This window comes from Hipposideros armiger, unplaced genomic scaffold, assembly GCF_001890085.2.
Source record: "Hipposideros armiger isolate ML-2016 unplaced genomic scaffold, ASM189008v1 scaffold_8, whole genome shotgun sequence".
NCBI classification, from domain to species: domain Eukaryota; kingdom Metazoa; phylum Chordata; class Mammalia; order Chiroptera; family Hipposideridae; genus Hipposideros; species Hipposideros armiger.
This window is the reverse complement of record NW_017731358.1, coordinates 934,157-956,539: the sequence shown is the minus strand read 5'-3', so window position 1 is coordinate 956,539 and position 22,383 is coordinate 934,157. Positions and strand designations below refer to the sequence as shown.

The 22,383-nt window shown below is 34.1% G+C and overlaps 1 protein-coding gene across 6 annotated transcripts in view; it reads left to right on the top strand.

Annotated features, from left to right (window-relative positions):
- The window catches only part of ATP13A3 (ATPase 13A3), an 85,387-nt gene that overhangs the window by 40,221 nt on the left and 22,783 nt on the right, over positions 1–22,383 (top strand). For 5 of the 6 annotated variants that reach the window (XM_019651235.1, XM_019651241.1, XM_019651218.1 and 2 more), the window contains 16 exons: positions 1,699–1,849; positions 4,158–4,274; positions 4,875–4,892; positions 4,985–5,138; positions 5,234–5,354; positions 7,125–7,249; positions 8,843–9,018; positions 9,525–9,647; positions 9,726–9,805; positions 10,424–10,466; positions 10,555–10,664; positions 10,893–10,989; positions 11,885–11,957; positions 13,712–13,889; positions 15,190–15,377; positions 20,329–20,417. In XM_019651235.1, the coding sequence (XP_019506780.1) occupies positions 1,699–1,849; positions 4,158–4,274; positions 4,875–4,892; positions 4,985–5,138; positions 5,234–5,354; positions 7,125–7,249; positions 8,843–9,018; positions 9,525–9,647; positions 9,726–9,805; positions 10,424–10,466; positions 10,555–10,664; positions 10,893–10,989; positions 11,885–11,957; positions 13,712–13,889; positions 15,190–15,377; positions 20,329–20,417 (1,843 nt within the window). Of the gene's footprint in view, positions 1–1,698; positions 1,850–4,157; positions 4,275–4,874; positions 4,893–4,984; positions 5,139–5,233; positions 5,355–7,124; positions 7,250–8,842; positions 9,019–9,524; positions 9,648–9,725; positions 9,806–10,423; positions 10,467–10,554; positions 10,665–10,892; positions 10,990–11,884; positions 11,958–13,711; positions 13,890–15,189; positions 15,378–20,328; positions 20,418–20,626; positions 20,703–22,383 lie in introns of those variants that run through there. The other variant, XM_019651245.1, reaches the window with a different exon arrangement.

Here is a 22,383-nt window from a genome sequence, read left to right as displayed (position 1 = left end):
CCAGTTCTTAACCATCACGCCATTCGGCAGCCCTCTCCTGATTCCTTTTATTATTGCCGTTGAGAAGTCTTAACCTTTTTAGTAATCTATTTTCACCTTTGTTGTTTTAAAAATATTCTGTATCCATGATTTCTGCAGTTTCATCAAGATCTTTTTACTTGTTTGTGCAGGACTCATTTTCCTTCTAGATTCCAAGAATTCATGCTTTTTGTAAATTTGTGAAAAATTTCAGCCTCTTTCTGTTTCATTATGGCCTTTCCCCCATTCTTTCTTTTTTTCTTCATCTGGGAATCCTAACCATATGGTGGACAAGAAATTTCATTTGGTTCTTTCCAAGTCTGCCTCTTTCTGTCTCCCCCCCACTCCATGGTGGTGTATTCTTTTTTTAAGTCCTTAATTTAAAAATGCTTTTTTTGCATTCTTTCAGTGCTATTCTATTATCTCAAATTTATGGGATTCTAATTCTGTCTTTGTTGTGTCTGTTGACTGGTGAGAATTGTTTCTTGGTGCATTTTTAAATAATGAACACATCTTTAGGATTTTTCTGTGAGACTCCCTATTGTGGCTGTGTTGTGAGAGCTCCTCTCTAGAGAGCTTTAACTTTGCTTAGCCTAGAGTTTGGCCAAGAGCTTGGCCAAGAGTGGTATCAGTGTTGCCAGACAAACTTTGATATTACTTTCATGACTTGGGAATTTCCAGATCAGACAGTAGCATATAGTCAAATCCAAATCCCATCCTGAGTAGCATAGCGGTTCAGAGTTTAGGCCCTGAAAGCAAATCTGTGTTTGAATCCTTGCTCTGCCACCTATGTGCTCTGTAACCTTGGCAAGTTGCTTAACCACTCTGCTTCAGTTTTCTCATATTTAAAATGGGGATAATAAAACACCTTCCTGTGGTATGAGGATGAGATATGAGTCAAATAGATTTCAAGTTCTTAGAATGCTGCCTAGTGCACAGTAAATATTATATAGATATTAACTATTTTCTTGAACTTTGGGCAGGGGGGAAAGAGATGAGCCTATTCATAGTTATGCCTTTGGGCCTGTGGGTAAATTTTTGTGGTATACTGTTTTTCTAGGCTCTTGAAGAGCACGCACTGGCTATCTTGGGTGAGAGGGATTCTCTTAGTTTCAAATTGCCACTTTGTATGTGGTCACGACTTTGTCTCCTTTCCTGTGTGGGTATTAAAACCCAAGTCGTCAGGGCACTGAGATGGTTTCCCTTCTTTCTTCCTTCTCCCCGAGGTAGTCACAGCATCAGCTCAAGTTCAGACCCCTTTGGTTTTCCTCCCCCCCTATTTCTGGCACTTGAAAATTTCCCTTTATTTCATATGAACTCAGTTTTGCATTTAAAAGATTATGTGCTACACATTCATTTTATGTTTTTATAAGATAGTTTTAATGTTTTCTAATCTGCCATATGTCCATAGGCAGCAGTTTTAATTATTATTTAGTATCTAGTATTTTCTATAGTGTTATATCTGGCCTAGTTATACAGATATTAAGATAACACTATATTTTAATTATGTATAATTTTCATGGAGGAAAATGTTTTAAATGCCTAAAGCTATAGTTAAAAAATATTTTAAAATGCAAATATTTTATTTCCATTTTTAAAAATTACAAAACCTGAATATTGTTAGAATATTGTCTTGAGTCTTGGGATTTATAAATCTAATTTAGTGCACTTTCTATTTAGTTTTCTTTTGCCAGAAGAAAACGTTTGCAATGAGATGTTGGTAAAATCTCAGTTTGTTGCCTGTATGGCTACTTGTCATTCACTCACAAAAATTGAAGGAGTGCTTTCTGGTGATCCACTTGATTTGAAAATGTTTGAAGCCATTGGATGGGTAAGTTCAATATTTTAAAGTACAAGTAACATTAGGAAATAGAGTGAAAATTACCTTGCAGGAGGATTGTTTCTGCTGGTTGTTTTTACGACAGTCTATCTTGTTTCATAAAAGGAACTATGTAATTTCTAAAGATGCATCACTGAAGAAATTGTTAAAATTGTGTAAAAATATGTCTGTTTTAGTTAAATTGACTTACTTAAACAGCTTTAATAGAGGATGACCTTCTCAGGCTCCTGTTTTATATGTATTTATAAGAGAAATCAACTGTCAGCAACTTAGGGCAGTCAGCCTGAGTCAGTAAGATGATCTTCAGCAGCACAGTTTGTTGGTCAGGTAAAAAGTATAGAGCAGTGATGTGCCTTCAGTGTTCTTTGTCCCCATCTTCTGCCTATGTCCTTATAAACACACATACACACACACACACACACAGGTTTGTGTTCGTTTGTTCCTACTATTAATTTTATCACTGATAATTTTAATTTCTGAGTGCTTATATTCTCAGGTTGTTACTATTTTACAGCATTCAATTCTTTTATAGATGCCATAATAGTTTGTTTTAGAAGTTCCATTCTGGCTTCTGAATGATTTATTTTCTCTGGGTCAGTATTTTTTTCCCTACCCTTAATCCTTCTCCTTCATGCTTTTGGTTTTCACTGTACATCTTGTTAATGCTTTCCTATTTAAGAATGAAGGTCTGATTTGATAACTGGGTAACTGCAGTAAGGCTTTGATCCTTGCTTATGTATGTTAGACTGTGTTCTTGAGAGTATCTTCGCCAAATGGGAAGGCTAACTAGGGGGAGTTTGTTGGGCTTCAGGGGTGGATTCTCATCTGCAGGCATTCTTTGGTTTCAGAGGAGCAAAATTCGTCTTCAGGTTGAATGCTTCACACACTCCCACAATGCTTTTGCACAAGCAGGGGGTTTTTCTCATAGTGAAGCCCTTCCTCTTAGATAGGGAGGCCATATGTCTAGAGAATGATTCCCTGATTCGGTTCTTTGTTTTTTTTGCTTAGCTCAGCTATTCTGGCTGAAAAGAAATGTTCCCACCTCTTCTGTGTGTTCTTTTGTTTTTGTTCTGGGCTCCTGTTTTCTTCATTGCTGAATTTATCAATATGTTTCAGTTTGCCTTTTGTCTCCATGTTGGAAATTTCCTCTCCCTGCTTTCCTTTTTGTTTACTTTTATAGGTTTATTTCTTTTTGTGTGTTTTGCTGACGTTTTGAAAGGGAGTTAGATGAGTGAATGGATAACTGCTTTGCCATCTTCTGAAAGCCCACAATGAATACTTGTCAAATTTAATTTCTTTAAGGAGGCACACTTCATTTTCATAGAGTAAAGCAAAACAGGATTGATTCATCTTTGATGTTCTCTAAAGCTTCTCCCCAACTGAATAGATTTTCAGTAGATTTTAGTGTTCTGTTGTGGGATTTTAAAAAATGGGTTAAATTAGTAAGTTTGTATAATAGCATGTTGTGTTGCCTTAGATGCTTTGATGCTTGGTTTTACCAGAAAGGATCAGTGGAATGTTTTCACATAAGTGGGCACTACTGCTATTGGATATGATTAATGCCATATAAGATACATCCCAATTTCAGAGATGTTAACGTGTGTCTTATAATTGCATAAACTTGGCTATTTGGACACAGTTTTCTTCCCCATCATTTTCCCATTGATTGAGTACTCCAGTTTATAGAATCAAATTAGTTTGTTTCTAATGTATGTGTATTTTTAATACAAGTTCTTGTTTGAATTTTTTCACCAAAAAAAGTGTTTTTAAAATAAATTTTAATGGGTTAGGATAGTGGTATCCTAAGTAGAAATGTTTAAGCTGAAACAATAAACTCACATCTTTAGACCTCAGTGTGTTCTTGACTTAGGGGTTCTCTTGACCATATCTAAGCCCTACATACTTTTGAATCCTATTCCTTTAGCAGAAAGGAATCTCTCCTCCTCCTCCTCCTCCTCCTCCTNCTACATACTTTTGAATCCTATTCCTTTAGCAGAAAGGAATCTCTCCTCCTCCTCCCTTCTTCTTCTTCTTCTTCTTCTTGCAAAATTAGAGAAGTTTTTCTTTATTTCTTATCTCTACTTCTAACCTCTGCCTCCTCTCTCCCACGAATTGCTAGGACTTTAACTAGCTTTGTTTACATTCTCTTTTATTTATGTTAATGACTTAATAGAGCTCATTTATTTTTTGGACACGAAGTTTTTTTTAACTTCACCGAAAATAGCTGTATTGGTTCATTTAAAAATGGAACCAGTGAATTAAATTTTATGAAGCAATGTGTTGAATATTTCCCTTTCAGATTCTGGAAGAAGCAACTGAAGAGGAAACAGCACTTCATAATCGAATTATGCCCACTGTGGTTCGTCCTCCAAAACAACTGCTTCCTGAATCTACACCTGCAGGAGATCAGGAAATGGTGTGAAATCACTTTAAGCTAGATTATACTGTGGATGCTTGTATTTTACCCTCAGTTTGAAATGTAATTAGAAGATGAAATCACATGTCCTTTAACTCTTAACGCAGATATGAATATTTTAACTGTGTTTATTAGAAACTACACCTGGAGTGTTGCAGGCATTCTTTGTAAAATAGAGATTTATTTCTCAGCACCATTACTTTTTCCTATTTACTGAGCAGCTTAGTGCCTTGTGATTTAGATACATGGTGACATGGTGATTAAGCCTTTTAAATTGCACCTGTATTTCTAGAATTTACTAAAAAGAATATGTGAGAGGCTTTATTTTTAGGTGAATTTTAAAATATGTTCCCCTTAGCTTATTTTAGTACTTAATATGTTAATTTTTTAGGATAGTAGAATATTTGCAAATATTCAAGAATATACTTTTTAAAAATGGGAGGTGGTGGAGAAACTAACCTTGAAAACTGACTTTGAAATAATTGAACTTTCTTGCTGTTTTCCAAATAATGTTTTGTGGATATATAGTTTGGTTTTTTTTAACTTGAGTATGTTAATGGACTTAATCTATACTATTTCTTTATTCTTTTTTGTTTTTAGGAGCTGTTTGAACTTCCAGTAAGTGAACAATGTTTACTTGTTACTTAAGTATATTTGGATTAATTCTTAAAGAATAATAAATGCTTTGTGCACCTTTTGAAATTACACAGGCTATTTATGAGATAGGAATTGTTCGCCAGTTCCCATTTTCTTCTGCTTTGCAACGTATGAGTGTGGTTGCAAGGGTGCTAGGGGATAAGAAAATGGATGCTTATATGAAAGGAGCACCTGAGGTCATTGCCAGTCTTTGTAAACCTGAAACAGGTAAGAAACAGCTACACTTTGAGTAAAATCATGGTATTTATTAAGCTTGTATTAGCAGTTCTAACAATGACATTTATTTTTTTCCTTTTAAAAAGTTCCTGTTGATTTTGAAAAAGTTTTAGAGGATTACACTAAACAGGGCTTCCGTGTGATTGCTCTTGCACACAGAAAATTGGAGTCAAAACTAACATGGCATAAAGTACAGAATATTAGCAGGTAAAGTTGATGAATGATTTTTCTACAATTTTTCCGGTGATGCATCATTTATGTTTATATAAGTACCATACAATAATTTGTATGTAATTGGGTATTATTAAATATTTATTGAATGTGTACAGATACACATAATGCAATGTTTGTTTTAGGTGACTGATGTAAAAGTACAGTTCTTTGGAACTTTTTTTTTTTTTTTAAAGATTTTTATTGGGGAATTGGGGGAAGAGGAACAAACAAGTTGCTGTCGTTTTTGTTCTTCAGTCTAGTTGTGGAGGACGTTGCTTCACTGGCCCAAGTTGGCACCATCATTGCGCTCTTCCCGGGTGAGGCAGATCAGTCACTAGCTTCTGGACACCGCTCACAGCGGCTGCTGGCTGCTCACGCTGGCTGCTGGCTACACACGGTAGCCCATGGCAACCCACTTCCACAGGGGCTGCAGCCTACGCCGTCACTGTCGACTCACGGCAGCCCAGCTCCAGGTTGAGCTGTTGTTAGGCATCTTAGCTGTGGAGGGCAGTGTCACTGGCCCTCATATGTGGAATCTGAGCCGGGGCCCTCTGGCGTCCCAAGCCAGTTCTTAACCATCGCACCACTCTGCTGGTCCCTTTTTGGAACTATTTTTAATTCATTTGTTAAATAGTTATTGAGTGTCTGCTATGTGTCAGGCATGTTCTAGGAACACAATTATGTTTTAATAAACTAAATTCTATAGTTTATTTTTCCCAAATGAACAACTTGCTTTTTCCCAGTGGTTGGAACCAAGTACTAATTTAGTCAGAGTTTCATGACTCACAATAACCAATTACCCTCCACCCCAAAGATCAAATGACATTACCAGCATCACATTTACTTCCATATATAGCTATAGGTTTTACATTCAAGGATTGTCACTTTTACCGTAACTGATACAGATCTGCCATTGGAGGATAAAATTTTTGTTTAGGAATCTTTCATGGTATATCTAGCCTTTGTAAGCAGAAAGGAAATGTTCATTAACTGCTGCTAATTCTGCCTATCAAATAGCCTTCTCTTCTTCCATCCCCACTGCCATTGTCTCTAAGTTAGAGACTCAGCTCTTTAGTCTTTACTCTCTGCCTCCAGAGAGAGCTTTTTAATATTCAGATCTAATATCAGTACTAATACGTGGAATTCTTATAAATGGCTCACCATCGCATACTAGAGAAGTTCACAATTAGGGATATGCATTAGAAAAAAGTAAAGCCACATACGTGTTATTTTAAAAATGGGCAAATGATGATACAAACAGGTAAACATCAGAAAAAACATACAAACTTGCTTATGGTATGGTGTTTTTTTTCTTTTCTCTTAACATTTAGACTATGTTGTATGGGGGGCAGTGAAGAATAGATTTATTTATGCTCATTCATTTGGTGAATAGGATACGAGATGAACATTCTTTAGTATTACAAGTCTTAGAAAGATACACAGTTGTCCCTTGGTATCCTTGGGGAATTGGTTCCAGAAACCCCATGGGGATATGGAGTACCAACTGGACATTTCCAAATGATCCTTATATCCCCACATTTCAAAGGGTAAAATTTAATTTCAAAATGTATTTCTTGGGAATTGTTTTTTTGGATTTAAATTTTTTGAGATATTGAACACATAAACACACATTTATGGTTTATTGCACATATAAAATGTTTTAATTTATAATTTATGGATGTTTTAAATTGTTTTATCAATATAAAGAAAAAATATATGTTCTCTTGACTGAACCATAATGTGTTAAAATGTCTTTTTCTGCAGAGATGCCATTGAAAACAACATGGATTTTCTGGGATTAATTATAATGCAGAACAAATTAAAACAAGAAACCCCTGCAGTACTTGAAGATTTGCATAAAGCCAACATTCGCACTGTCATGGTCACAGGTTAGACTTTACAAAGGACCCAGAAAAATGAGTGTGACTTTTATTAGATTTCAAGATATGTAATATTGAGGACTGCTCAGGTGGTTATAAAAGTATATTATATAGTGGCTCCATCCTACATTGCCCTATTTCAGCTCTGAATATTTTTCAAGATATAAGATGACTTTGCAATACTCTTTTGAGGTCTAACAAATTCTCTTTATAGAAAGTATAGTAAAATAGCGAAGGGCACACTATACAGATGTAAACTCTGCTCCTTTTTGTTATCTTTCTTTAATTATATATTTCTAATAGCACTTAATTGTACCTTGCCTTATATTAGTTATTTATGGACTTGTTTTCTCTACTAGAATATAAGATTCTTGAGGGTTAAGAGTTAGCTTTTACTTATTTTGGGGTCTTCTACAAGTTTTAGAACAGTTCCAGATGCATGGAAAATGATTAATAAATACTTGTTAGAATAACATTTTTATGTTTAAGATAGTACACTTATTATCGCGTAATGATGAAAATAGCCTCTTATTTTTTACTATTGCATCTAAATGATTCTCCTGATGTTATTATACTATTGATACTATTAGATAATTGTCATTCCTTATGCTGTGTGAAATCTTGGCAGCTTTAAGTATTGTTTTCTCAGCAGGTAATCAGAATTAAGATAATTATTTTATGGCATTTATGTGTTCAGCAAGATTTATATGGCAAAGGCCTGTGTACATTTTTATTCTTTAGAATCTGAAATCCACCTAATAGCATACCTATTATCATATAGTTCAAATAACCTAATTTATTAGCATCCCAGCAAATTCTTGGTTCTAATGACTCCTTCAAAGCACTTAACATTTCTGTCTCTCCCCCTCTCTTTCCCTTCTGTGACAGACTATGGCTTTATTGTCCCAAAGGGGGTCTGTCTGGTCACAGGAAGACACACTTGGAAATAGTGTGTGGGGATTGGGGAAAAAAATTATATTGCCCTTCAGTTCTGATAGTGGTGGGCTCCCAAGACCTTTGCCTGCTTGTCCTGTAAGCTTATATTTTCTTCTCTTGATCCTGTCCTTACATTGCTGCCCTTCAGTTCTTTCCTTCTCATGTCTGAGAGGTAGTCTTGTCTTGCTTCTCTTTACATCTTATAAAGATTGTATTCTTGTTACCTTGCTTATCTTTTTGTCTTGTGTAAGCTTACTTTTGTAATTCATTCTTTTTTTTCTGTGATATTACTCTAGTATTCTTATATAGACTACCAATCACTCCTAGGTTATTTCAACAAATATTTATTGAGCACCTGCTCTGTATGTAGCATTGTGCCAGGTGTTGAGTGGATACTACTAGTGCATGACTCAAAAAGATTGAGAATGTATTTGGCTTTAAAAATTACGAGTGAGAATGTTTTGACTGTTTAGTATCTACCATGTGCTTGAATTATTTGAGGTTTCCTAATTTTGTTATTGTTAAAACTCCAAGAGTAAAGAACATACATTATCTTCATTTTGCCCAGTCATGAGGACTATAGAAGATTCTCAATAAGTATTTATTGTTTAATACATTTATGTTTCCATTTTCATTTTAACATATTGTCAATATTTTGAAAATTAGGCGACAACATGTTGACTGCTGTCTCCGTGGCCAGAGACTGTGGAATGATACTACCTCAGGATAAAGTTATTATTGCTGAAGCATTACCTCCAAAGGATGGGAAAGTTGCCAAGATAAATTGGCATTATGCAGACACCCTAACACAGTGCAGTAGTTCATCTGCTATTGACTCAGAGGTAATGTCAAGATGAATTTTCCCTTTTGAAGCTTGCTAGTCTGAAAAAATAAAAAGTGGTGCATTAAAATACAACAAAACAAAAGTAAACAAAAACAGAGGCCTGGGCCATCTCCTCAGAGGTTCTTATTCATTAGACCCAGGAATATCAGTGTTTAAATTTTGATAGTCAAAGTTAACTACAATTTAAAGTATAAGAATCCCAAAGATTTATTCTATTTTAAAAGTAGTGATAAATAATACAGGTGGTCTATAATATTCAATTCACGGGTCATTTCAAATTAAAGCTGATATTTAGCCTTCATTAAGTTGTTGTTTTTTTTTTTTCAAATAAACTTAGATTACCTTAAAGTTGAAGTTTACTTTCAGTAAATGTTAAACTTTCAGTTTCTTGTGTAAAATATCAAATGAGAGAATTTAGTTCTGGATCAAATATATTTAATTTAAAATAGGATTGTGTTACTTGATTTGGCTGCCTAAATATTGTTCTGGATGTCGTATACACAGGCTATTCCAATTAAATCGGTCCATGATAGCTTAGAGGATCTTCAGGTGACGCATTATCATTTTGCAATGAATGGAAAGTCATTTTCAGTGATATTGGAGCATTTTCAAGACCTTGTTCCTAAGGTTAGTGATTTGGGTTTACGTATGTGTTTACATGATACATTATAAATAGTATTTTAAAGAAATTCATGTTTTTTCCAGTTGATGTTGCATGGCACTGTGTTTGCTCGTATGGCACCTGATCAGAAGACACAATTAGTAGAAGCGTTGCAGAATGTAGAGTAAGTATTGGGGGGTGTGTGTGTGTGTGTGTGTGTGTGTGTTATGAATTGTAGTTTCATTTTCAAACCCAGAAAAGTAAATGATATTTCATGTATATAAAAGAAGTGATAACTTTAAGTGTCTATTTAAAAGAGGCTTATGTGATAATTTTCAACTAAAGTAAAATATTCACAATTTCTTTTCCAGATAATAACTGTGAGGCAGAGTTCATTCATCTCAGTTTGATAGAAGTTACTTTATAGTTTTCATAAATAATTATGTTTCAGGTTTTTAAAAGAGAAATCTTTACTGATAGCCTTGAAAGTAAGTATACTAAAGACTTTACAGGCCCAAGTATTTTGCTGTAAAGATTAGGAAATCGAGATGCCAAAATGATAAACTGATTTGCCCATGTTATGACAGAAGTAGGACAATAACCCAGATCATTTGACTTGTAAGCTGGTGCTATTTGCAAAGCAACATACCTGTGGCTCATTGTAATGAAAAGAATCATTAGTTCTACTGGGGAAATCTTGGTCTGTTAGCGCTTTTTAATACTGTATTAAAGAAATCTTAAGTCAAATATTGTGTATTTTTAAGAAATTAATCAAAATCTTAACGTATTTTTTGTTTCTTAGTTACTTTGTTGGGATGTGTGGTGATGGTGCAAATGATTGTGGTGTAAGTATAATTTTTGTGATTTATAGTTCTTTTTTCAGCCTAAGTCAGAGTCACAAAACTTAACCAGTTTCCTTTTTCAAACTTTTAGGCTTTGAAGAGGGCACATGGAGGCATTTCCTTATCAGAGCTTGAGGCTTCGGTGGCATCTCCTTTTACCTCCAAAACTCCTAGTATTTCCTGTGTGCCAAACCTTATCAGGTAGTGCGCATTGCAAATTTTTCCATTATCGCTTTTTAGTTTGCTCTAATAATATAGGAAAAAAATTATCATAGACAGTGATATGAATTTGTTTTCATGGTATATTGGTATATTTGATATGTAACTTACTAGCTGTTGAATGTTGATGTTCAACTGTCAATATATAATTGCGGTTTGGAGGAGGAGTTTAAAATGCTTTTATTCACATGCCAACATTTGTTTTCACAGGGAAGGCCGTGCTGCTTTAATGACTTCCTTCTGTGTCTTTAAATTTATGGCTTTGTACAGCATTATACAGTACTCCAGTGTTACTCTACTGTATTCCGTGAGTACTGACATTGCTTATAGAGATGGCACTTAGTGTTTAGACATTTTAATTAAGATTTGAGTATATATGTTTGATTTTGAATGCTGCATCCATTAGTCATGGAACTTACATAAGTATCCTCTGTAAATTTTTCTTTAGTTAACTATATTTTGAGTAGCATATTGAAAAATCTCATTAATCTGGAACAGCATTTTCTTAAGGCTGACAACTGTGGCTGAAGCCTTGTGAATAGAAGATGATTGCATTCTTTTTTTGCCTTTCGTGCAGATAGGACATCTTTCTTATGTCATCTTCCAAATGTCAAGCTGTGACAGATTTCAGAATTGTACTTAACTTTACTATACATTTACAGGAAGGGTCCAGAATGAGAAAAGATGTTTTAGCAATAGTTTGTAGGATGTTATGCATTTGGAGAAAAAGCTTAAATGGTGTCCATAGGTACTCCATAGGATTTTATACTTGAAGTAATCTTACTTTAGATTTATCTCTAAATGAACATTGGTGACATCCCAAGGAGTCTTTGTGAAACTATACCTTTTTACCTCTTGTAGAAAGTATCAGGCGGGATGGTGTTAGATATTAAGGAAGCTTCAAGATACTAATTTCCAAGAATGTTGAATATTAGAGTAAAAGTTTGTGTTTTCCTTTGCCGAGAAACTTTTAAAAGGTTTTTATTGAATGAATTTTTAGGAGATGCCTTTTATACTAATATGTTAAATTGAATGTTTGCAAATATGTGTTGAATTTCACTGATTTGAAAGGCAAATGTATTTCACTTTTTTAGAAGGTCCAAGTGTCATTTTGATGTTATTGGGGAGAGGACTAAAACTGACAAAAATGGTATAAAAGTAGTTCCTGAAAACTAATTATGTTTTTAAAATTACTTCTGTAGGTCTTAAGTAACCTAGGAGACTTCCAGTTTCTCTTCATTGATCTGGCAATCATTTTGGTAGTGGTATTTACAAGTGAGTGTTTTGCTACTGATTTCAAAACAAATGAAATTCTGATGTGACTTATTAAACTTTGGTAGCTTTACATTAACAATTGTAACACTGTATATACCTCTCCAGATTCCCTGTAAGTATTCTTTTTATTACCATTTACTTATATTTTGCCCCATTTGTTTTATTCTTTCTCTACTCTTTTCTGAAATATTTGAGAATGTTTACATTATCATGTCCCTTTGCCTCTGAATATTTTAGTATATATTGCCTAAACAAAACCATTCTCTTATATAATTATATTTATAAAGATCAGGAAATTTAACATTGAAACAATGTTATCTAATCCACAGCCCATATTTGAGTTTTGTCATATGTCCCAATAATGCCCTTTATTCCATATCTTTTCCCCTAGTCCCTTAGCGCCAAGATCTAATCCAGGCACACAAATTTCATTTAATTATTCTGTCTCTTTAGTCTTCTTTAATCTGAAATATTGCATCAGCGTTTTTTGGGGGCTTGTTGATGTTAACATTTATGAAAGAAGATAGACCAGTTATATGAGTTTGTCTGATATATTCTCATAAGACTCAGGCTATGAGTTCTGGGCAGGAATATCACAGAAGTGATGCTTTGACCTTCTAGGGTACATCATGTAAGGAGATACAAGATGTTGAGTTGTTCCAGTATTGGTGATGTTAACATCAAAATAAATAATGGTGGTAAAGGGATATGACTCATTTAATCAAATAAAAATTTATAAATCCATACTGGAAATAAATAGGTAGGTAGATAAATAGGTAGATAGATAGATAGATAGATAGATAGATAGATAGATAGATAGATAAAGGTAAGCTCTTCCTTACAGTAAAATGCTAGCTAATAAATATAGAAGGAATGATGAACTTAGACCTTGGAAAGACCCTGGTCTTATTGGCATTTTAGGCTGGATAAATCTTTGTTGTCGGGGTACTATCCTGTGCATTTTAGGATGCTTACCAGCATCTCTGGCCTCTACCCAACTGGATGCCACTAACACTCCCCCAGTTGTGATAACCAAAATTATCTCCAGACGGTGCCAAATGTTCCCTGGGGAACAAAATCACATTAGTTGAGTGAAAATGAATTATTTAGACACTCTTCAGTGGATGCTAAAACTAGTAATGAAAGTTTGATGAGGAACAGGATTTTTACACAGTCTTAGTATACAAATTATTCATTATAAAGAAAAAAATAGAAACTTCATAGTGGAGAAACTTGATGGATACCACCTTAATAAGTGATCAAAGCCCTTTGTTACACTACTGTTATGTTTGTATCGTTTGAAACCTTTAATGTCTTAAAAGGAAGAAATAAATGTGTATTATTTTTTTTTGTTTTTTGGTTTTTTTTAGCTGAGCCATCCTGCTACCTGTTGGCAGCTCAGCGGCTGCTCAGCTCGGGCTGGACTCGAACCGCTGTTGCTCAGAGCTCAATCTCTTGAGCGAGCTCTTAACCAACTGAGCCACTCGGCTGGCCCTTTAAATGTGTATTATTTTAACCGTAGCTTTGCAATTAAAGATTTAGAAATAAATTCTTAGTTAAATATATAAGTAATATATAAAGTTTTCTTTAATAGATTAATTATAGACATCTGGTTTGGTTTTTGGACATTCTTCATATTAAAGATTTGTTAGACAAAAACAAAAATTTTCAGTTCCTAAATGAATCTGATTATGTATTTTATAATGACAAATTAATTTAGATACAAACATTTCCTTTTTTTCTTCTTAATATAGTGAGTTTAAATCCTGCCTGGAAGGAACTAGTGGCACAAAGACCACCTTCAGGTCTTATATCGGGAGCTCTTCTCTTCTCCGTTTTGTCTCAGATCATCATCTGCATTGGGTTTCAATCTTTGGGGTTTTTTTGGGTCAAGCAGCAACCTTGGTATGAAGTATGGCATCCATATTCAGAGTAAGTTGGTCAGTCCATTTAAAAATCCATGTAAAGTATGTGTAACATACATGCATGTAAAAATAAGTCTAAAAAATTATATAAAAGTTTTGCATGCAGCTTGGGTAAACACTTAATAATTTGGCCTGTATTTGACTTTATATCATGGTAACTCCTATCTGTAGGAAGGTGGTCAGGCAAGATGTTAATAATCACTGCCAAGATGGGATGTTGGAGGACCAGTTTCTTAATTTGTCACTGAGCCTTGCTTTCCTCGCCTGTAAAGTGAGAAAGTTGAAATTAATCACTAGGGTCTCTTCTAAACCCAGAATGTTGGTGCTTCTAACTTTTCTGACCCCTGGCTTAAGAAATGACATTTTAAAACCAAAAAAAAAAATTCTTTAAGTAATAAATGCTTCTCTTATTTCTCTATGGGTAGAGTGTTCTTCAATTCACAAATTATGAGAACATTATTTTAATTAAACATATAAGCCATTCACTAAGGTAATTTGGTAGAATTAAATTTTCATATGCAAACATTTGGTTTGCTCGATTGAGGGAGATTACTTGTCATTAAAAGTTTTAGAAATTTAACATTACTGTTTGCTTACATGTGCTTATAAACACTGTGCATGAAAAGGAATAGATAGAATTGTTCTCAGGAATCTTTCCAGAGTTTATTTGTAGCAGATTAATGTTTTGTTACCACTTATGCTTATTATAGTGGATGTTTTAGTAATGGGCATCGGAGGACTTCTCATATTTAGTTCTATGTATATCTTTGACAGTCCTACCCACCTGGAAATAGAGATGAGAGAGCCAGAGCTAGAGAATATTAAGGGCCATCTCAGTGCCAGGTGCTTTGCTGAGCAGTTACACAAGTCATCTTACTCATTCCTCACAGTAGCCCTCTGATGGAGCAGGTGGTATCCACACTTAAGGTCAGAACATGGGCTCAGAAATTAAATAATATTTCTTCAGTTATAGCTAAAAAGTGATAGATCTGTCAAACCCCAGATCTGTTTACCTTCATATGCTAAAATTATTGTCAAAATTAAAAAGTGAAAGGGGTTTATTAAAAATGAGAGGGGCTTATTAATTTATGACGTTTCTTACTTCCTTTCTAATTTTTTAACTGATTGGAATATGACTAAAGAGAAAAAGCCCTTAATACCCTTCTACCTGTTTTGTATGTCGTACCTTAATATTGTTGAATCTTTTGCTGTATACCTTATTCCTGTTAAGGTGTTAAGTTAAAGTTGATTTCTTTTGGGAAATGGGTATTGTGTTTAGTAATGTAAAATTTTTTTGTGTGTTTTAGTGCTTGTAATACAACAGGAAGCTTATATTGGAATTCTTCACATTTGTACAATGAAACCGAACTTGATCCACATAATATACAAAATTATGAAAATACCACAGTGTTTTTTATCTCCAGTTTTCAGTACCTCATAGTGGCAATTGCCTTTTCAAAAGGAAAACCCTTCAGGCAACCTTGCTACAAGAATTGTAAGTTGGGCATTTAATGTGGTTTCAATCCTGCTTCCCTTCTTTACAAATAATGTATGAAGAGTACAGTTAAAACTGTCTTTTCAAAGTAAAGTAGATCTTCACAAATAGAAAAAACCTAGTGTTTTAGATGTTTACTGTCTTGTTTTTTTCTCATGGTAGCTGCCACCCTAAGTTTAAAATTAAAGCCACCAGTTCTAAACATTCATGGCTTTCACATAATTTTAGTTCGGGCTCCAACTTTTATTTTTACAACTCATTGCAGAGAGAGTTAGAAATAGAAGCAGGAACAGAGGTTTCTCAATTGGAGCAATGGGTGTTATATTTTCCTTCTGAGTGGTCGGCACAGCACAGCTGCCCAATCTTTATTTTCTTGATGCTGGTACAGCCAATATTCACCTGGATTTCTTCACTCCTGTCACCTTTGTGTCCCACAGGAGGAGCCAGAAGAACAGAGGCATATGCCTATGTAGACGTATCTGCCTATGGCAATAAGAGATTGCATTTTATTGATCAGAATTAGGATTTATGGATAAAAGCCAGTTACTATATATAAATTGCCAGTTTTTTTGAAAGTTGAGAATATACTAATTAATATATGGACTAAGTTCATTTTTTTCTTCATATAGAACTTTAGAGTTTTGCAGTATTTTGGAGTGAATAGTAGTTATTTTTTTGCTATAGTTGTGAAGAAATGCCAGTGTTCTGCTTAGCAAAATATTAGGTCATAGATTTCGGCATGTCATAGGAGTAACAACTACTAGAATCTCTCTCATGTTAGTTTGCAAAGCATTTTCACATGTTATTTATTCTTGACTTCTACCCAATGTGGTTTGTAGGGCAGGCTTTATTACTTTATACTTGTATTTTAAACTATTTACTATCTAACAAATAGAAACTATGTTACTGAGAATCATATGTGGGATAAATGCCTCTATAGAAGGTTGTCACTATACTTCTAAGAGAGCGTCCTTTAATAATGAAAGTTATTATAAGGTGAACTTAATAATTAACATTGATATACATGTTTTATTTTTGACTTAATATTTTTGAATTTCAAGGAAATAATTGAGCATGCCCAAGTGTAGCTAAAACATCCATCAAAAAACAATGCTTTTTTTATATATAAAGAAAACTCGTAGTCAGGCTAGTTGGTAAGCAAGATAGCCACATCAGGAAAGTTATTTTTAGAGATCTAAGTAAATCCACCCTATCCATACTTCTCCAATTAAAAAAAAAAACAAGAAAGAGAGACTCTTTGTTGCTTATTTTTAAAGTATATCTTTTATTTATTATTATTATATATAATTATTATATTGTTTATTTATAATTATATTTATTATCCCACTTAATTTCAAATCGACTTGAATAAATATAAAACTCAATTGTTTACCACTGGACTATTTTTTTTAAAAACGTGTATTAAAAATTATATTTTAGTAGAAATATAGCCACAAAACCTTTATCCTTACTTTAAGCAGCTTGTGCATGTCTGTCAGTGGGTAAACAGAAGTGCCTGCTGTCATAAAACATGCCTCCCAAAAAATACAGTGGGAACAGTAAAGACAGCAGATGCATATTTTGCTAATTTTTGCATCATGTCTGTTTGTCATTGTAGTGCCCTAATCTTGGCATATAGTTCCTACTGATGTGTAAAGAAAGAAAAGTATAAAAGAAAACATGAAATGACAGAGCTAAAGTAATATACAATATAAAGTATAAATATAGAGGGAATGAGTGGGGAAAGATTAAGGCTTTACTAGAGTTGGCAGCTTTTCATGTTCTACAGAATAGACAGAGCACAGTTCTTTGTAGAACATGCTAGTTGCCATTCTCTTTCTAAACAGTGTAGTATATTAAATCTGTCTTAAGATTATTATTTTAAAAAATTAATCTCAGTCTTAGGCGTTTAAGTCATTCTCACTAGAGTTTTTTGCTGTCTTCTACTGGTTCAATTGGATTCTGAACAAAACCTAATTTTAGTCTTTGGTTACCCATTTTCAACTTTAGTGTAGCTCAGTTAGATTTTCTGGTTTGACCATGCTATCATTTCAAGGGCCATGATGATGTGGACTAAATTCTTGCACTCTTCATTTAACTAGATGTGATTTTGGCTTCAATTTTTGCTACAGTCTCTTACTTGATTCCTACAATTTACTGCTTGTGAAATCCATGTCCTTTCTCAGTCTATGAAGGCATTATTACTGAAATGCCAGTATCTGTCCTATTCCTGGCCTATGTATCTCTTTCCTGTCCATCTGCTGTGCCTGAATTGCTTGGAGCAGATACCTAGAGTCCCTGCAGGATAAGGTGGCCTTCTAAAGACAAGTTACTGAGTAAGGAAGGGGGATAGGTATAAAAATACTTGAAATTTGTGGTTATAGGTCAGAAGATCTCAGTATTTTTGAGGAAGGAACAAGATAGGTATGTATCAGAGCCATAAATGAGTATTGTGGGTTTTTAAAAAAAACTTTAAGGTTTTATTTTTGAGTCACTTAACTAATGGGACTATGAAGGAAATCCTTTATAAAAGTGCCTTATTTTGATACCATATTCCACCAAAAGGATTTGGTATCATTAACAAATCTGTGATTCCATAAGCTGGGACATATTTAATAACTTGAATTCACATATTACTTTGCATTTTAGGTACTTTACTCTTATGGGTTCCTCATCATATCTTCACTTTATAATTAAAATAGTTTGACTCTTAATGACTTGCTCATGTTCACATAGCTTTGTGGCAGAATCTAAAACATAACCGGAATCTCTAACTTAAGGAACTATCTCCCCTGGCCTCCAGTCACCACCAGCACATAACTGTCTTCTGGTGAAGAGCAGTACTTGCACTTCAGTAGGGTCACTAAGAAAACGCTGACAATGCCAGGAGAATTCAGGAGCTGAGAGCATAATCCACTAGAAGCTCATATTTGTCTAAAATTAAAACCTGATTTTTCCCTTCTTGGTTGAAATCCTTATTGGCCTTTTCGTTTGGGTGGTTATAGAAATCTGCCAGCCATACACCTCCCCTGTCAAATTTCTTTGAGTAATGCCTCTTTTTCTCAAATCCTGGCTAAACAAAGGAGTGATTCAGTTATTTTCTCCTTCACATGGAGATCTTGGCAGAGATTTAGAGGTGTGATCAGAGGGGGTGACACCAGGAAACAGATGAAAATTTGAGAAAAGGTTTTGGAAGTAGATGTAAGAAGTTTCTGAGCCGGAGTAAATTTTTTTTCTTCTTCTGGCAACATGTCAGGGACTAGATTGCAAATTTATTTTTCTTTATAGTTGTGAAAATGCAATAGGATTTGAAAATCATTCAACATTGGCTATTACTTTATAAACAAAACTTTTCCTGTCTCCACATCTCTCTTTGGCATTTGTATTCTGACCATTTCTTTTTGTCCTTTTTCTGAATTTGCCTTTTTTTGTTTGTGTACTTCCAACTAGCGCTTTTCAAACACTTTTTCTTTCACTGACCATAACAACTATTTGAGTGACTATCTAATTTATGTATTACAAAACTACATATATACCATATATATATATATAGTGTGTATATATATATATGCGCGTGTGTGTGTGTGTGTATATATATATGTTATATATATATGATATATAAATATATCATATATATATGGTGCCAAAAAAATGTATACACATTCTAAGACAGGAAAACTGTATTAAAATTATAATAATATATACCGATACCAAAAGATGAATACAAGTCACGTTTGACTTCTGCAATTACAGGAGGTGCTCAAAGTGGTTACCATCAGCGTCCAGACACTTCTGATTATGGCAAACTACTGCTTGAGCAACACTGACCAAAGTGTCCACTTGTATATAATTTTTTGGCACCCCTAAACAATATATCATATTGTTTTTATAGAACAATTTACATATTGGCCTATAGTTTTGAACTGACATTAACAAAGTTTATATTAACAAATGACTCCACATTTAATAATAATATTGAGACCCCTTATTTGTTGTCCATAAAATAGGATATTGACTCCTTTATCCAATCTGAAGGATTCATCATAAAGTTTTGGTTATATTTGGTCTTAGTTAAGTTTGAGTTTGAAGCCAACCTCAACTAGGACTTGTAAATAAATATCCAGACCGAAGAAAAAAGGGAAAAGAATTGGGTGCTATCAATATAGTTGGGAAATTTCTGTACCTTATAGCTCATTATATAAGGGTATGCTTATATACGTGCATGTGCGTCCATGTAATTACAGTTAACAAAATGGCATGAGCAGGTAGTTTTATTTTTAGAGTTGGGAAAGTGATACAAAGTGTTACTAGATGAGACTTACTATTTCTAGCTACCACAGCAAGCCATAGGGGTAGCCCACATTTAAAATAATAGATCAACTCAGTTTCTAGATTTTAGATAACATTTCCTGTAGAAATATTTTAACAGAGGAAGTCAATTAAAAAGTGGGATTCACTTAACAGAAATATATTTACATTCAACTTAGAATGCTTCTACTTAGGACTATAACATACCTAATATGAGATTAAATGTTATTCAGCATTTTTACAATCAGCAATAATTGTCATTGCATACATGTTTAAATGATAATCTCATTTTGCCATACAGAGTCTATCTAGCCTCCTATTTGTGCATTATATATTGGCTTGATTGTCTTACAAAGTAGCTATCTATCTGGGAAAAATACAAATAAATGTCCATAAACGGTCTCTTTTTATAAATGCTGTTTATTTTCACATCACATAAATGAATCCTTGGGCCTGAATGATGTATCATACTCTAGGAAATAACACCGAGCACATACTTTGTATACTTCACCAACCTAAATAGAAGCATTCGATATTCAAAACCAAATTTAGGATTGATAGTATTGACAGTATACCAGTTGTTATTATATGCCTTTTTATTTAAAGGAACTTCCTAATTTAATTGTTTTACTTTCTTTTTCAGATCTTTTTGTTGTGTCTGTGATTATTTTGTATGTTTTCATGTTATTCATCATGTTGCATCCAGTTGCCTCTATTGACCAGGTTCTTCAGGTAAGGCTTAAGCACATCAATTATTACTGATTGTCCGAGGAATGATAGTACTTCGCACAGTAACAGCAAATGACACATTACGTAGTTTGACGTGAAATTTACCCAACCAAATGAGACTTCGGGATGTTTGCTAGGGCTTCAGATCCATCCCTCTGCTCTTACATGTCACGGGAGAAAGAGACTAAACTGTCCACGTTTCTTTTTTCCAGGATCTCTTCTTTCCGAGTTTTCTAAGATGCAGTTACATTAACCCAAAGATGCCCTAAAAAGAATAAAGAACATAATTAAAACAGCAGTTTTTATTGGTTTTACCTGTTATTTTTCTTTCCTGTTTCTTCAGTCTTTGCTTCTGGCTCCATTTCCCTTTGTTTACAAACAATTGTCCCTTGGTCATTAAAAATAAAAGCTAGGATTCTGTTATTTGATCTGTCCCTTACCAGCCTACTCCTTGAGTAGTCTGTACATGCTACCTCTTCTTCACTGTCCATTGACTTCTCCCTACTTTTTTTCCTTAAAAACTTTATGAATGATGAAATACTTGTTTTATAAAAAAGCATATGCACACATATTTAAGTTGTTAAGCATAATGGTAATAAAATAACACCCATGAATCCATCATTAAATCTAAAAAGGCAGCATTACCAACACCAGTGAGGCACTACCATGTACCTTTCTCCCAGCACCTGAGGGAACCAGCATTCTAATTTTTTACCTCATTGTCTTGCTTTTCATTATACACTTATATGTATGAAGTCATAAAAGATAGTTTTGCTTGCTTTTGAGCTTTATGAAAATAATATCTTACTATCTGTATTTTCTGTGACTTGCTTTTTTCCATCAGCGTTGTTTCTAAGATTCATCCATATTGATACATGCATCTCATTTTCACTGCTGGATAGCATTCCACTATAGGATTATACTATGATTCATTTATCCATTCTCTGTTGGTAAATATTTGGATTATTATCATCTTTTCCAGTATTAACAGAGCTGTTATGAACATTCTTATACATGTCTCTTAGTATGTGAGAATGAGTAATGGTGAACCAAAGAGTGGGGGTGGGGGTGGTACATCCCAGGTACAAGCAACAAGGGGATGGTGCATTGCTGTAAAGACAGCAGTAGTAAAGCTCACTGAAAGTCCATCTGCTTTTAAAGATAACCATGTGCTGGGTGGGAATTTTAAACAATATCAGTGATAAAATACTACTTCCACTGCTACCCGCTTTACCTTGGTATACCACTAGGGGAAAGGGGTCCTCTGGTGTATTCTAGTTAATTTTGAGCACATACTGTTCAGCTTTCTCAGATGTGCCAACTTGTTTTCGAAAGTGATTGTACCAGTTGATACTTTCATCAGTGTATGAGATCATTGTTACACACCATTGCCTATACTTGCCTAGTGGGTGAAAAACGTTATATCATGATGGTTTTAATTTGCAAATTATATTAATTTTAAATTGCTAATGGGGTTGAGCGTTTTTCATATGTTCATTGACCATTTTTATTTCCTCTGAATTACCTATTTATGCTTTTTTGCCCATTTTTTCAATTAGGTTGTTATCTTTTTGTTTTCCTCATGAATACCCATTTATTTCAGCATTATTTATTGAATAGTCTCATCTTTTCCCACTGATCCTTTGGTGGTGATACCTCTGTGCTCTCAGTTTTCCATATATATGACCACTGACCTGATAGGTGCTCTGTATTTTCTTCTTTAGTCTCTTTATCTTTCTCTGTGCCAGTACCACATTGTCCAGATTTACCATGACTTTATAAGAAATCTTGGTGTATGGTTGGGCAGGACCCCGTCCTTACCTCACATTGTTGTTCATCATGATCTTTTTGTCCATTCTTGAGCTTTTCCTCCTCCACATAAATTTTAAGTTTAGCTTGTCAAGTACAAGTTTAGCTTGTCAAATTTTAAGTTTAGAATTTTTATTAGAATTACACTGGGTTATGGGCC